The 17,329-nt window shown below is 42.4% G+C and overlaps 1 protein-coding gene across 1 annotated transcript in view; it reads right to left on the bottom strand.

Annotated features, from left to right (window-relative positions):
* LOC124615910 (zinc finger protein 442-like) overlaps positions 1-17,329 on the bottom strand; it is a 363,598-nt gene that overhangs the window by 280,470 nt on the left and 65,799 nt on the right. Inside the window, exon 4 of the mRNA XM_047144088.1 lies at positions 395-603. Within this exon, the coding sequence (XP_047000044.1) occupies positions 395-603 (209 nt within the window). The remainder of the gene's footprint in view (positions 1-394; positions 604-17,329) is intronic.

Here is a 17,329-nt window from a genome sequence, read left to right as displayed (position 1 = left end):
GAGGGTTATGCAGAATTGCACTATTCGTCTGCACCACATCATCGCCGATGATGGTAGGCATATCGAACAAGACATAACCTAAATCTGAATATCTGTTGTGATGTTTACATGATGAATAAAGTGTGTGTATGCCATACTTTGTAGCTAATTTACATTTGTTTTCATATAGTTCAATAATTGCCATGCTGTAGGCTGAAATGGCTAATTTTAAAAATGAGAATAGAGAGAGAAAGAAGTTGCACAGTAATAACAGCACAGGCTGGGGGAAAAAGGTTATTAAATGGACTTCTGAGCATTGCAGTCACAGATGCCACATAAATACATAAACATTCTGGATCAATATCTGATCCTATTTTTATTACAAATAAAGAAAAGTCTATGTCTAGTAACATACCTTTGTAGTTGTCGACGTGTTGAGAGATGCCTGGTCAACAGCAAATGACAAAATGTCATTTTCACTGAAAACAATTGGATTCCCTATTTCAGGAGATGCTGTACCCAGAGAATCAACTCTCAGCTGACAGTAGAGGGTTTCAGAAGTGGAGCTTTTGCTTTCATCAGGTAGCGAAAGAACACTTGAATTATGCAGCTTTGATGTGTGACCTATAATGCAAGTAAGTACATACACAATCAACAGTGCTGTCAGACAAACTATGATACGCATTACTGAATAACTATCATATGCACAATTTTTCTTTGTCCTTTTAGATGGATGCAATGTGGACTGGAAAAAGCAAGTTACTTCCTATGCGGCAGGACAGCAGAAAGGAAACAAAGAAACAGGAATTGTATCTTGTGTTTTATCTCAGTAACTACCAAGTTAAAACTGACATGTAAAGATAAGGAATGCTTGAGTCTTTTATGTAATCAATTGGCCACTCCCCCCCCCCCCATGTGAGTCTTTAAGCCAGACTTCTAGGGAACCAGATAGTCTTTTTATCCCTTACTCATGTATAAAATACACTCTAAAACAATCATCACTCCTAGTTGTCAGCCCATATGGCAGGAGACAGTCAGGCTGGTATACCACTGCTGGGCAGGATGTCTCCAGACATGTCTTCGCTGGTCATTGGGACTCAATTCGAAGTGGGACTCATAACTGAAAAAATTCTACTCCATTCAATGAGAAGCCAAGCCAAAGACATGTCTGAAGACACCCCAGACAGCAGGGCAATATTGATCTCACTTTCATTTTCCATAAGGCCCAACAACCAGGGATGATGCTCTGGGATGCCATATCTTTTTACAGCACACCCCTTTGGTTGTCAATCGCAGTACCTTTACAGTACAGTGGTACAATGAAAATATTCTACACCTCATTTTGTTGGCCCTCATAACAAGCCATCCTGGTCTTACATTTCAGTAAAATAATGCCCACCCACAACCATGTGAGTTTCTACTGTTTGTTTTCGTGCTTGCCAAACCTTACTTTGACCAGCCAGGTCACCGGATCCCTCCCAATTGAGAACATTTGGAGGATTATGGCCAGGACATTTCAATCATCTTGTAACTTTGATGACCTAACATGCCAATTGGACAGAATTTGGCACAATACCCCTCAGGAGCACACGAAACAACTCTAGCAATCCATGCCAAGTCGAAGAAATGCTCGCATAAGCAACAGATGTTGGCAAACACATTACTGACTCACTCAATTTGTGAGGCACTTTCTTTGAATAAATCATTCAACTTTTCTCATGCTGTAATCAATTGTTTGTCTGTACAGGTACATTATATCACATCTACCGATTTCCATCCAATATGGATAATTCCTTGGTGATATGTCTTTTTTTTTTCTTTTTTTTCCCTTAAGAGTGTACTTGGAACATGACAATAAATAAGAGGCGGCATTTGACAACAGTATCGTTACAATAATTACAATTTAGTGATGTTTGATTACAGATATTATGACAAGTTATTTGACTAATAAGGAGGGATACAAGTCTGTAATTTGGGGAGAGAAAGTTACAAGTTAAGAAAGAAACTGCATATACACATACTGTTTACAAAAACGACTCTTTTTGTTATATGATGCGAAAATATGACTAAGTACAGATGCCAATTACTTAATATAGGTTTAATTCAGCCTAAAGTCAGGGAACTATAATACAGGAGTGTGATGCTTCAGCACTTTACATGAAATCTGGTCAATTACAGTGGCTTTTTAATGCTCTTTACAAAAATGTAATCTGTTTCTTCTAACACTCACAGGTTTTAGATAATTCCTCATGTTTCGTATTTTTAAATTTCCATCGTTATATATACTGCAATAGATTTTAAAGTGATTCAACATGGTCAACTGTGAAAAGAGTTATACTTCTGGAGTTGTTTAGAGGCACGTACATGCATCACAGTCATTTGAGTATAAATTTGAAATGAAATTTGTATGTCAACATTACCATGTTATGTCATATCAGTCTAATAATGGTGACATAATCAAGAAGGTCATGTATGTACAGCCCTGATGTGTTTTGTCACATCTGCAGCTCTCTGTCTCTCAAAATCAGAAGAAGAACATAACCACATTTGTCAAAAAATAAACCTACCTTATTTCAGTTTAACCCTTTAACTGCTCTGGACGTGTCAACGCGCGCATCTTTATACCTGTCCCTGTGTGTTCTGAATGTGTTTACACGTGTCACCAGTGCTTCTACCTGATACTCTGAACGTGTCTATGTGTAGACACGTTCAGAGTACCAGGTGGAAGGACTGGTGGCGCATGTAAACACGTTCAGAGCACACAGGGACAGGTACAAAGACGCACGTGTTAACACATCCAGAGCAGTTAAAGGGTTAAGGTTAGGAGACCACGACAAAACTTTTGCGCCACATTCTGTTTGGCCAACATGCATTGCATGTTTGAGGAAATCCCATTCAGGATTCCAATAGTATGGAGAGAACAAGAAAACCATGTAGGTGATTGATATTTTCATATGGTGAAAGTTGGTGAGTGTAACAAGAACAGTATGAAAGGAATTGATTACCCAAAACTAAAATCCAACAATGGAAACTCCAGGTAGGAATAACAACAATGTAGGAAAAAACAGATTGCTACTTACCATAAAGAAGACACGTCAAGTCGCAGACAGGCACAATTAAAAGACACTTACAAAAAGCTTTCAGAAACAGCCTTCATCATTAAAAGAGAGACACACGCCATTTAGACACACAAACACGCACACCTCATGCACACATGACCACCAACTCCAACATGTCATGTTCGGATGCTGCTATCATGTGGGAGGCAAGCAGCAATCTGGAGGAGACAAGGAAGGGGAAGGGATAATAGTGTATAGGTGGGGAGAGAGACAAATGCAGTCCGTGGACTGTGCTGGGACCAGACTGCCAACAGGTGCAGTGTCAGGTGGTTGTGGTGCAGGGGGATGAACAAAAAAGGAGCAAAAAGGAGAGGAGTGGGAAAAGATGGGTGGATTTGTTGGCAGAGGTCTACAAATAAAGAAGGTGAGAGATGGGAAAGCGATGATAGGACAGAGAAGGTGGAAACTGTTGAGTGGAAGGTGTAGGAAAAATATGTTACCATAGGTTGGGTCCGGGATAATTACGGAAAAGGAGAATGTGTTTTAAGGATAACCCCCATCTGTGCAGTTGAGGAAATCTGGTGGTGGAGGGAAGGATCCAGATGGTTCAGGTAGTGAAGCAGCCATTGAAATCAAGTGTGTTATGTTTAACTGCACGTTGTGCCACAGGGTATTCTACATTGGTCTTGAACACAGTTTGGCGTTGTCCATTCATCCTGGTGGACAGCTAGTTGGTAGTCATTCCAATATAAAAAGCTGTGTAATGATTGCAGCAGATCTGGTACATGACTGCTTTCACAGGTGCCCCAACCCCCGATGGGGTTGGATAAACCTGTAATAAGAGTGGAATAGTAAATGATGGGTGGGTGGATTGGGGAAGTTAAGCATTTGGGTCTTCCACATGTATGTGATCCTTGTGGCAAGGAGTTGGGATTGGGAGTGGCATAGGGATGGACTAGAATGTTGTGTAGGTTGGGTGGGCAATGGAACACCACTATAGGAGGGGTGGGAAGTATCTTGGGTGTTGGATGTGGTTCAGTTGTTATAGTCTGGGGTGATACTGGGTGATGAAGGGAACACTCCTTTGTGGTTGGTTCTTGGGAGTGGTTGGAGGATTAGGAGTGTGAGGGAAAATGACATGGGAGGTCTATTTGTGGACTAGGTATGCAGGACAGTGCCTGTCTGTGCAGGCCTTGGTGAGACCCTCAGAATACTGAGTAAGGAAGGTCTTGACCCTGCAGATAAGCTGTCCCTGAGTGGTCAGGCTGTATAGGAGGGATTTTTTTGTGCGAAAGGGATGACTGCTGTCAAAATGCAGGTACTGTTGGTGGCTGATTGGTTAAATGAGGACAGAGGTGCGGATGGAGCCATCAGAGTGGAGGAGGTCAACATCTAGGCTGGCCTGAGGAGGACCACATGAAGTGGATGGGAGAGGTGTTGAGGCTGTGACGGAACCAAGATAGGGTGTCTTGCCCTTGAGTCCAGATCATGAAGATATCATCAATGAAACTGATTCAGGCTAGGGGTTTGGTGTTTTGGAAAGCTAGGAAGGTCTCCTCTAGATGGCCCATAAAAAGGTTGGCAAAGGAGGATATCATGTGGTGCCCATGGCTTTGCTGTGGATTTGTTTATATACCTTCCCTTCAAATGAGTAGCTGTAGCTTAGTATAAAGTTAGTAAGTATGAGGAATGAGGCAGAGGATTTGGAGTCTGAAGGATGTTGGGAAAGGTATAGTTCAATAGCAGTAAGACAATAGGCATGTTGGATGTTGGTGTACAGGGAGCTGGCATCAACAGTGACAGGTAGGGATCCTGGATGTAAAGAGATAGGGATGGTGGAGAGTTGGTGAAGGATGTGGTTGGTGTTTTTGATGTGGGAGGCTAGATTACAGGCAACTGGTTGGAGGTCCTTGTCAGTGAGGGCCGAAATTCTTTCAGTTTAGGCACAATAACTAGCCACAATGGGGCATCCACGATTTTGGGTTTTTGGATTTTGGGGAGTATGTAGAAGCATGGAAGCATATATTTGCTACCAATCCCTCCAACCAAAACCACCCAGATTCCAACACTGAACCCTCCCCCGTCCAGTTCATACCAACATCAAACTGTGATCCTCCCCCCTCTCACCTAACCACTGCTGGTCACCTCCCAGGTCTTCCATACCTTCAACTTAGCTTCACCATCCTTCCCCAGGTCCTTTCTTCAGAAAACAACCTCTCAGAAGGAGAAAGAACAGCCATATACAACATCAAAACAAATCGTGACCCAATCATCCGACTTGCAGACAAAGGTTCCACCACTGTTGTTTTGAATCGCATTGAATACCTGGCAGAAGGCCCCTGCCAATTACGTGACTACTCCACCTATAAACTCTGTCAGAGTGATCCCATCCCAGAAGTCCAACACAAACTCTAATCTCTGCTTGAAGCATTAGGCCCTTCCCAGAACATCTCCTATGAAGCCATTTCCCTCCTCCCCCTATGACACCCCACACACCCATGTACTACATGCCCCCCAAAAATCCATAAACACAACAATCCTCGATGCCCCACTATGACCAGTTATTGTGGCCCTCCTGAAATAATTTCAGCTCTCATTGACCAACACATCCAAACCAGTTGCCCGTAATCTAGCCTCCCACGTCAGAGACACCAACCACTTCCTCACTGTTGACGCCACCTCCCTGTGGTCTTACCACAATTGAACACTATCTTTCCAACATCATTCAGTCTCCAAACCCACTATGCCATTCCTCTACCCACTCTTCTGTCCACATTAAATGCACCAAACACCAACAGTACTAGTATTTTGACAGCTGTCATCCCTTTCACACCAAAAAGGCCCTCCCATACAGCCTGGTCACCTAGGGGTGGTGTATCTACAGTGACAAAAAACACCTGCACTCAGTTGCTAAAGGGTCTCACCAAGGCCTTCACAGACAGGCACTATCCCGCAGACCTATTCCGCAAACACATCTCCCGTGCCATTTCCTCTCACACTCCAAATCCTCCCACCACCCCCAAGAACCAACCACAAAGGAATGTCCCCTTCATTACCCAGGATAACACTGGATGCGAACAACCTAACCATGTCCTTCACCAGGACTTCGATTACCTATCATCATGTCCTGAAATGAGGTCATCATACTCGAGATACTTCTCACCCCTCTTAAAATAGTGTTCCATCACCCACCCAATCTATAAAATATCCTAGTCCATGCCTGTGCCACACCTAATTCCAACCCCTTGCCACAAGGATCATATCCATGTGAAAGACCAAGGTACAAAATCTGCCCAATCCACTCACCCAGCACTATCTACTCCAGTCCTGTCATAGGTTTTCCCTACCCCATCAGGGGCCAGGCCACCTGTGAAAGTAGCCATGTCACTTACAAGCTCTACTGCAATCACTGTGCAGCTTTTTATATTGGTGTGACTTCCAACCAGCTGTCCACCAGGATGAAAGGCCACCACTAAACTGTGGCCAAGAGCCTCAGGCACAACGTGCAGCTGAACATAACACACTTCATTTCAATAGCTGCTTCACAACCTGAACCATCTGGGTCCTCCCCTTCCCCACCAACTATTTTGAACTGTTCAGATGGGAGTTATACTTACATTCTCAACTCCTGTTAATTACTCGGCCTCAACCTATGTTAACATACTGTTCCCACACCCTCCATCCAACCGTTTCCAGCCCCTAACCCTGTCATCTCCTTCCTATTCACATTTCTCACCCTCTTTATTTGCAGCCCTCATCATCCTCACTCCTCTCCTTTTTTGCCAACCTCTCTGCCCCACAACCTCCTGACACTGCACCTGATGGCAGTCTAGTTCCTGCACACTCCACCAGACTGCATTTCTCTCTCCCCCACTCATACACCACTATCCCTTCCCCTTCCCTGCCCCCTCCAGATTGCTGCTTGCATCCCAAATTACAGTTGCATTCCACCTCGAGATGCTTGGGTTTGTGGTCATGTGTGCGTGAGGTGTGTTTGCTTGTGTGTGTGTGTGTGTGTGTGTGAGGTCTGCTCGCTTGTGTGTGCCGCTCTTTTACTGATGAAGGCTGCAGCCAAAAGCTTTATGTAAGTGTCTTTTAATTGTGCAACTTGATGTGTCTTCTTTACAGTCAGTAGCAATCTGTCTTTTCCTACATTGTTGAAAAACTTAAAATCAGCCATAAGATCAATACTACATGGTCCTAACACTCCCATGCCTGAACCACCCACTACTTTAGAATCTTCATCACCATCACCATCACCACCACCACCACCACCAAGTGAAACTTCAGATCCTCATTACAACTCCACACCCACAAAAGAAGTCTCAGTTGAAGGAAAATCATTTGCTCATCCCCAGCAACTGGTCACTCATGAGAATTGGAATTTTGTGAGTATTTTATTATAGAAGGCTCTCTTGTTTATTGTGCAAACACTGAAAGTGTGTTATGAAGATATGATGTTACATACAACACTAATGAATGAAGGCTATTTATAGGTTCTAAAAAAACAAGGCCTACACATTGGTATTAAGTACGGTTCAGCACCAGTAGCATATTCTGTGCACTTAAAAGAAAGCTACAAAAATATGGAGATGCTGCTGAAGGCATTAAATTATTGGAAACATCAATGGATTGTGTGCGGAGAGCTGAAAGTAATAGGACAGCTCCCCTGTGACAACAGTCAGGCCGTAAAAAGTCTTCTTGCTTCCTGTGTCTCTGGGATGTTTGTGCCTGTGAATTGCATTGGAGTAGAACAGAATGGTTTACGGAACAACAATGAATCCTAGGGAGAAAAATGTGATAAGAGAACCTCTAGTGAAACGAGAGAAAAACATCCTGCTACTTCTTCATATTAAACTGGAAACCACGAAGCAATTCGACAAAGCATTGCCTAATGATTGCTTTAAGTATATTGTGCTGTGTGGTTCTGTTTACTACATACATTTGTAAATAGTTTGCAGTTACTAGTACAGCTGTAAGTGTCTTTATTAATATGTTAGAATGTCTTAACATTGTATAAATACGACAATTTTTTAAAACATTATTACAGGTTTCTCATATGTGACAGCCAAAATCTGACTTCACATTCTTCAACAGAGGCCAGCAATCAATAAAAATTACCCTTCAGGATTAAAAGTCTTGAACAAAAATAAAATTTCACAGCCCTGGGTTACTGATGCAGTAACTCTACTCCTCAATGAAGACCGGGGAACATACACACATACACTTAAAAGTAGTCAAGAATGGATATTCATAATTACTGCAAAAGAAATTAGCCATAAAATGAAAGTAATTGGATTCAGGCAGGCTCTCTCTTTCTCTCTCTCTCTCTCTCTCTCTCTCTCTCTCTCTCTCTCTCTCTCTCTCTCTCTCTGCCCCCCCCCCCTCTCTCTCTCTCTCTCTCTCTCTCTCTCTCTCTCTCTCTCTCTCTCCCCCCCAACACACACACACACACACACACACACACACACACACACACACACGTGAGTTTCATCTTGTATGTGTCACATGATCTAGAGTGTTTCAAATGAATCTTTTGTTGTGGCGTAGCAAGACAGCCACGCCACGGAAGTAGCTGAAAGGCATGCATTTAGTTCACGCAGGCAAGAGATAGGTCTGTAACAGGATACGTAATGAATGCTATAAAGAAAAGTACATAGCTTCTGGAATACTTAACTTTAATCCATGCTTGATACATCGCTATTGACGATATAAGTGAGACTCCATAGATACATGCAACGTTACTAATGGCGCCTTGCTAGGTCGTAGCCATTGACTTAGCTGAAGGCTATTATAACTATCTGCTCTGCAAATGAGCGAGGCTTCGACAGTGTGCATCGCTAGCTCCGTCGTCCGTACAACTGGGGCGAGTGCTATCCCGTATCTCGAGACCTGCTTTGTGGTGGCGCTCGGTCTGCGATCACACAGTGGTGACACGCGGGTCCGACATGTACTAATGGACCGCGGCCGATTTAAAACTACCACCTAGCAAGTGTGGTGTCTGGCGGTGACACCACATCTTTCACCTGTTCACCTCCACATTTACCTCTTATTGTTGCTTTCATTTCAAATTTTTATCTTTATCTGGGTGAAGGCATTTTGTAATGAAAGTTACTGCTATCAGGTTTTTTTGTCATGAGCCACAATGTTGAAGAAAGCGATTCATCCTCCTGGTCTCCCAAAAACTTACACTGATGTCCAAAATTAAAGCAAAACACAGAAATTTTGCAAGGTTGTGATTATTTTGCCATGAAACAGAATAAACAGGTGCTAGTAAAGTAGAAACACTGTACAGAATGCAGAACATAAATAACTGCTATATGCATAACAGAAGACAAAAATGTTCATTTTTTTCCAACTTAACAGATTTCCACACACATTCTGACAACTGGTTTATGTGCTCAATACGGGGTGTGACCGACTCTGGCAGCAATACTGGCCCGACAATGACACAGCATGCTGTGAAAGATGTCATCAATCTCATGTTGAGACAATAACACCCATACTTCAGGCAAAGCTGCTCGCAAGTCTTGTACAGTGGTTGATGGATGCTGACATGATGCAACTTATCTGCCTAGTGCATCCCAGACGTGCCCTATGGGAGTTAAATTAGGAGAGCAAGCAGTTCACGCTCATTCTCTATGAGGTCAAGCGTTATCATCCCTCAAATCGAAAGCTGTGTTCACACCACCTAGCAACAACTGCACATGAGGCCCCAAGATACCATCACAATACCTAACAGCAGTTAAACCTTGCCGATTCACCCGTACAATTACATGAAAAGGTGTTCGAGTGGTCCACATAATCACTGCCCACACCATTAGGGATCCTCCTCAATATTGGTCTGTTACCACAATGCTTGCATCTTGAAATCGTGCTTCATGTTCCTTCCAGATGCTTGGAGAATCACTCTCCAGACCAAATTTGGACTCATCTGTGCAAAGAATACTGGTCCACAGTTTGATGTCCATGTGGTATATTGATGACTCCACTCTAGACGTTTCCTTCTGTGAAGACACATCAGAGGTACACATACAGCAGGTCTGCGACAATGAAGGCCACTCTGCCGAAGCCCTCTGTCACCATCTGTCTCAATATAACATGTCCAGTGGATGCTGCAAGGTCAAATGCCAGTTGCTGTGCAATACTAAGGTGGTACCATCATGCCCTTACTGCCAAACAACACTCCTCTCTTTCTAATATCATACTCAGCCCTGCCCTGGTCTTTGGGATACCGTTTCAGTCTCTATAATTTGGCACCACATCCAAAAACAACAGAACGATTCACATTAAGCCATTCAACTACATCATTTTGTGAGTGTGCTTATGGCCCTCCACTACAGAGAGTCTTGTAGGTGTCTTCTTTCTGCCATAGTGCCCTCTGCGACTCTATACACAGCAATTGTGGATGTGGGACTACTCGGTACACACTGGGCTGTTTGATAGGTGTCCTGATTTCATTGTTGTCATGGTTGTCCATTGACTGGAATGCCACATTCCATGCTGAACACAATTTTACAGACACCTGTTGACATTTTGTATGATTATACCATGAATTAGACACAAGATGTGAAAATAGCGGTTTGTTGCTTTAATTTTGGACACCAGTGTAGTTATAACTTAAGATATTCATTAACTCTTGTCATGAACTTATCTCACTATCTTCAATAATTCTGATGTATTTCAACTTCACTACCCAAAAGGTTGTGAGAATCTTTGCAATTAGCTTAAATGACAAGACCTCTGATATACTGTAAACCTGACAGAGGTCAGAGCAGCACTTCTCATTACACTAAGGAGAGAAGCTACATTTAAAATCAGACTAAAGGCTGAGGGATGTGTGCTTTTAACAGCATAAACATAACATTATAAATCCAATTCTCAATGTTTAAACACAGACTGCTGAATGCACAACATCTTGTTTGCCTTGCTGAGAACTCATATTGGTGTCTTGTTTTCAGCCATTTGTTTGTCAGGTTTATTGCTGGCTGTGTCTCAGTATTCATCTGAGAAGTACAAATCCTGAAACAGAATACTGTGGCCACTCATTAGCCCAGGACAGAGACAAGTAGCTGTGGAATCATTTGCTACTTTTAGCTCTCTCCACACTGAGGTCATCCTTCCTGCAGGTTCTGGAACTCCTTACCATACCATTATATGTCTGTCAGACAGATGAAGTAAAACAACTTAAGTTCTGAGGGAAGAAGTGATAACTAAAAGGTTTCTCGAGTGACAATGTATGTCTGTCAGAAATGGCAAAGGACTCAAAAGACCAGCTGATTGGAATAGCCAGTGCCTCGAAGAGAGATAACATTAAAAAAAAAACAGTTTTAACAAAAGTGAAATGAGAGTAATGGAGTGCAGCTTAATAAATTCAGAGGATTCTGGGGGTATTAGATTGGAAAATACACACTAAAGGTATGGTAGTGCACAAGTTTTGCTTTCTGGGCAACAAAATAACTGGTGAAGGCATACAGAAAATGGGTACAAAATGCACACTAGCAATAGGAAGGAAAGCTTTCATGAATATGAGAAATATTTTAGCACTGAATACAAATTTAAATTTTGGAAACATATTTTAGAGAGTATATGTTGGAGTGTAGGCTTCATGTGTATGTGAAATAGTGCAGATAAAAAGAGAACAGAAGCTTTCACTACATGGTGCTGCAGGACAGCAATGGGTAATAAAACCGGTACCATGTTCCACGATAGTATCTCAGTAATTTAGATGACAGTTGATTAAATACGAGGTGCATTCAAGTTCTAAGGCCTCCTATTTTTTTTCTAATTAACTACTCACCCGAAATCGATGAAACTGGCATTACTTCTCGACGTAATCGCCCTGCAGACGTACTCATTTTTCACAACGCTGACGCCATGATTCCATGGTAGCGGCAAAGGCTTCTTTAGGAGTCTGTTTTGACCACTGGAAAATCGCTGAGGCAATAGCAGCACGGCTGGTGAATGTGCGGCCAAGGAGAGTGTCTTTCATTGTTGGAAAAAGCCAAAAGTCACTAGGAGCCAGGTCAGGTGAGTAGGGAGCATGAGGAATCACTTCAAAGTTGTTATCACGAAGAAACTGTTGCGTAACGTTAGCTCAATGTGCGGGTGCGTTGTCTTGGTGAAACAGCACACGCGCAGCCCTTCCCGGACGTTTTTGTTGCAGTGCAGGAAGGAATTTGTTCATCTCTGGGACGTATTGACAATGAACGCGGCCTCATTTTAAAACAATGCGCATGTCTCTATATCTTTCCAGCCCGGAGAAAAAAAATCGGAGGCCTTAGAACTTGAATGCACCTCGTAAATTTCCCTTCCTGAATTACTGTTTTCTCCACTGAAAGCTCTGGATTCTTATCATGTTTAAGTGCACCATTGTGCAACAAAACATGCTGTTCTGGGCTTCTGCACAGTTGAACTGTATTCAGTGCATATCGTTTGCATATTCTGTCAGTCAGGTAAGATAAAATGGTCATATTTATGAGAGTTAAAGCAGTGCATTAGACAGCATTTTTTCCACTTTGTTATTAAGTCTTTTGATTTTTTCTGTATACTGCAACCTCTTCATCTTCCTGTCTTTTCAGTAAATCTAGTGTCCCAACATTCAAGAGATCTCTGGACGTTACAACAGTCTTAATGATGAGTTCCACAGCAATTGGATATGCCTCACTTCGCAGTTTACGAAGGGTGTTCTGCTGGGTACAATCAACAGCTGCAACAGATTGTGCTCAATTATGAAGCCCATTTTTTAGTGATTATGAAGTTTAGTTCAGTCAATACTCAGATAAATTGCTTAATGTCTACAAACCGTTTCAACTGACTATTCATTATCAATAGATCATAAAGTTGGGCTCTGGATAATGAATAAGTCAGTTGAAAATGGTTTAGTCTTTTTAATCAGTTTATACAAGAACTGATTGAAATAAACTTACTACGCTAACCCCCCCCCCCCTACCCCCCCCTCTCTCTCTCTCTCTCTCTCTCTCTCTCTCTCTCTCTCTCTGTGTGTGTGTGTGTGTGTGTGTGTGTGTGTGTGTGTGTGCACACGTGCACATGTGCTTGCCTGCCTGCCTGAGCACTTTAACAACAAGACACTGCACACTCTCAGGTCTGGATGCCTGATGCATGCACTAATTCTGTTGTAGAGGTGTCAGACTCAACAAATGTCTGAAGTAGTGCTGGAGGGAACTGACACCATGAATCCTGCAGGGGTGTCCATAAATCTGTAAGAGTTTGTGGGGGTGGAGATCTCTTCTGAACAGCACATTGCAAGGCATCCCAGATATGTGGCAGAGACTCAACTAATGTCTGAAGTAGTGCTGGAGGGAACTGACACCATGAATCCTGCAGGGCTGTCCATAAATCCGTAAGAGTGCAAGGGGTGGAGATCTCTTCTGAACAGCATGTTGCAAGGTATTCCAGATGTACTCAATAATGTTCACGTCTCGGGAGTTTGGTGGCCAGTAGAAGTGTTTTAACTCAGAAGAGCATTCCTGGAGCCACTCTGTAGCAGTTTCGGACATGTGGGTGTCACATTGTCCTGCTGGAATTACCAAGTCCATCAGAATCTACAATCAACATGAATGGATGCAGGTGATCAAACAGGATGCTTATGTATGTGTCACCTCTCAGAGTTTTATCAGTTCTATGTCACTCCAACTGCGCACTCTCCACGCCATTACAGAGCCTCCACCAGCTTCAACAGTCTCCTGCTGACATGCAGGGTCCATAGTTCATGAGGTTGTATCCATATCCATACACGGCTATCCACCCAATACAATTTGAAATGAGATTCATCCAACCAGGCAACATGTTTCCAGTCATCAATAGCCCAATGTCAGTGTTGACGGGCCCAGGCGAGGCGTAAAGCTTCATGTCGTGCAGTCATCATGGGTACACAAGTGGGCCTTCAACTCAGAAAGCCCATGTCGATGATGTTTTGTTGAATAGTTTGCATGCTGACACTTGCAATTTCCAGAAGGGATGCCCTTCTGACACATTGAATGATTCTCTTCAGTCATTGTTGGTCCTGTTCTTGCAGAATCTTTTTCCAGCTGCACTGATGTTGGAGATTTGATGTTTTACCAGATTCCTGATATTCATAGTATCATTGCTACCTTGCAGATGCTGTGTCCCATTGCTTGTGCGCCGACTACAACACCACATTCAAACTCACTTAAGTCTTGATAACCCACCATTGTAGTAGCAGTAACTGTTCTAACAATAGCACCAGACAATTGTTGTCTTACACAAGCATTGCCGACCGCAGCACCGTATTCTGCCAGTTTACATATCTCTGTATTTGAATACACATGCCTATACCAGTTTCTTTGGCACTTCAGTGTAATTTTTAGTACTAGATCAGCATTTGTGATATGATTACTGTAGCAGATATAGGAAATAAAATATTCTGCCCCTCAAGAGGGACTGATGACCTTGGTGTTTGGTCCCCTTCCCAAAATCAATCAACCTAACAACCAGCTCTCTCAAGAGAAGTGAGTCAAAAAGGACTTTACAACTTTGGAATGATATGGAAATTTCTTGAGATAACTTACAGAATTGGTAGATGAGTCATATTGTAGCAAACAACCTCAAGTTTCACATAAAAGCTCCAAGTGTCATTTTGGTTCAGTGTGACTACCATTTATGAAGTGGCAAACATTCCACTGGTAATCAATTTCTTCCCACACTCATTGAAGCAAATCGAGTGTAACCTGTGAAATGGCAGCATAGATACAATTTTTCAGGTTGGCTAAACTCTTTGGTGGGTAGGAACATACACATGGTGTTTAATGAAACCCCAGAGGAAGAAATTCCAGTGGTGTCAAGTCTGGGGAATGAGGTGGCATGCGGTTGGCCCTCCATAACCAATCCACTGACGTGGGAGGCAATTAAAGAGGAAACCTCAAACTTCCACAAGGAAATGAAGTGATGCACCATCTTGCTGGTAGTAAAACATCCCATCAACATTATCTTTATAAATCTGTGGAATTAAAAAGTTTTCAAGTACAGGGTGATTCAAAAAGAATACCACAACTTTAAAAATGTGTATTTAATGAAAGAAACATAATATAACCTTCTGTTATACATCATTACAAAGAGTATTTAAAAAGGTTTTTTTTCACTCAAAAACAAGTTCAGAGATGTTCAATATGGCCCCCTCCAGACACTCGAGCAATATCAACCCGATACTCCAACGCGTTCCACACTCTCTGTAGCATATCAGGCGTAACAGTTTGGATAGCTGCTGTTATTTCTCGTTTCAAATCATCAATGGTGGCTGGGAGAGGTGGCCGAAACACCATATCCTTAACATACCCCCATAAGAAAAAATCGCAGGGGGTAAGATCAGGGCTTCTTGGAGGCCAGTGATGAAGTGCTCTGTCACGGGCTGCCTGGCCTTTGCACAAACACCCATTCTCTGTAAACTGTTTATACCAACGTTTAATACACCACCTATCAGGAGGTTTAACACCATACTTCGTTCGAAATGCACGCTGAACAACTGTCGTCGATTCACTTCTGCCGTACTCAATAACACAAAAAGCTTTCTGTTGAGCGGTCTCCATCTTAGCATCAACTGACGCTGATGCCTAGTCAACAGCGCCTCAAGCGAACAAATGTACAACTAAATGAAACTTTGTAGCTCCCTTAATTCGCCGACAGATAGTGATTAGCTCTGCCTTTTGTCGTTGCAGAGTTTTAAATTCCTAAAGTTGTGGTATTCTTTTTGAATCACCCTGTATATTCAGATAAACAATATAAGCGACAGTTTTCTCTGTAAAGAAGAAAGGGCTGTACACTTTCAATTTGCTAAGGGCACAAAACACATTAATTTTGGGGCTGCAAAAAATGTGTTCCAGTGTTGCACGTGGATTTTCGGTGACTCATATTCTGCAGTTGTGGGTGTTCAGCATGCCACTGGTAATGAAATGTTGGCTCATCACAGAACATTATTGTGTTCAGGAATGTCTCATCATCCTCTATCTGATGCAACACTTCTGCACAGAGTTCTCCACAAGCAACCTTATCTGCATCACTAATATGCTGTGCCATAATGAATCTGTGCAGTTTTAAGTGTAAACGTTTACACAGTACTCACCAAACAGTTATTTGCTGAATGCCAATCTCTCAAATTGCACATCTCATTAATTTTTGTCGACTGTAGGCAAAGCTCTCCCTAACCTGTTGGACATAATCATCAACATACGGATGATCTGGTGATTCATTACATTACAGTGAACAATCCGTCTTGGGCCAAGAGTAAGTTGTGGGCCTGCTTGGAGGTGCTTTAGCATTTTCTGAATAAAATTTATGCCAAAAAGTTGCTGCAGAGTTTGTTTCATGAACCAAAACACAAAGCGAGCACACTCCGCACCAGTGAATCAAACTTGAGGTTGTTTGCAACAACGTGACACATCTACCGATTCTGTATGTTATCTCAATAATTTTTTATATCTTTCCAAAGCTGTAAACTCTTTTTTTACTCCCCCTGTATTATCTACATTTATTTTAAATCAACTCTATTTTCCAGTTTGTTAATGAGTGTAATTAACCTCCAAAAGTTTTAGAAAACTAGTAATTTTTTAGCTCAACTGATTTAAAGATAGTCAGCAGGCTTAGTTTAAAGTTATTTGTTCACTGTCGAGTAAACCATTGTGCCAGCCACAATGCAACCCCACTGTGAATGCTGTTCTCAAACATGGAATGAATTAATTGACATTTGTAGCAGTTGGAAATCGCCATGACTACTGTCAAATGACTGGCATCTGCTGCGAATTGACATGTTGGAAGAGCTCCCAAAAGTCATGTACCTGTGGTATCAAACACACTTCAAGTGTTGTCCTGACCTGTGGATCCCGTCTCCTCTGTAGGAAGTAACAGGGATCTGTTATCGCTGAGCCGTTTCACTGCAAGTGGCATGTTAATGGCAGTAGGTAGGCCGGTGCTGGGGGTGGACTCAGAGTGTTACAACGACCCCCATAGCCAACATGTTTGATGTGCTGTCTTTCACAGAAACAGAAATGAGCCAGTGGGGCTCATTTTACCTGTTTTGGGATAATATGTTTTACCCAGTGTCAGGAGGAGGCAAACACGAAAGGATAGGGGTCTATTAAATATCAGTAGTTAAAATGTACATTAAATAATGGTACCTATTAGGGAAGTGGTAGTGAGGGACAGAAAACGACACCAGATGCACTCAGTGTGCATCCCTGGGAGGCCCCATTCAACATGTTAGGAGACTATTCCAGCAGCCATCGAGGAAACAGGGTGCAAGCAACTGCAGATTGTAG

The sequence above is a fragment of the Schistocerca americana genome, chromosome 5 (genome assembly GCF_021461395.2).
Source record: "Schistocerca americana isolate TAMUIC-IGC-003095 chromosome 5, iqSchAmer2.1, whole genome shotgun sequence".
Lineage (NCBI taxonomy): Eukaryota > Metazoa > Arthropoda > Insecta > Orthoptera > Acrididae > Schistocerca > Schistocerca americana.
Note: the sequence above shows the minus strand (reverse complement) of the source record. Positions and strands in the feature narration are given on the sequence as shown.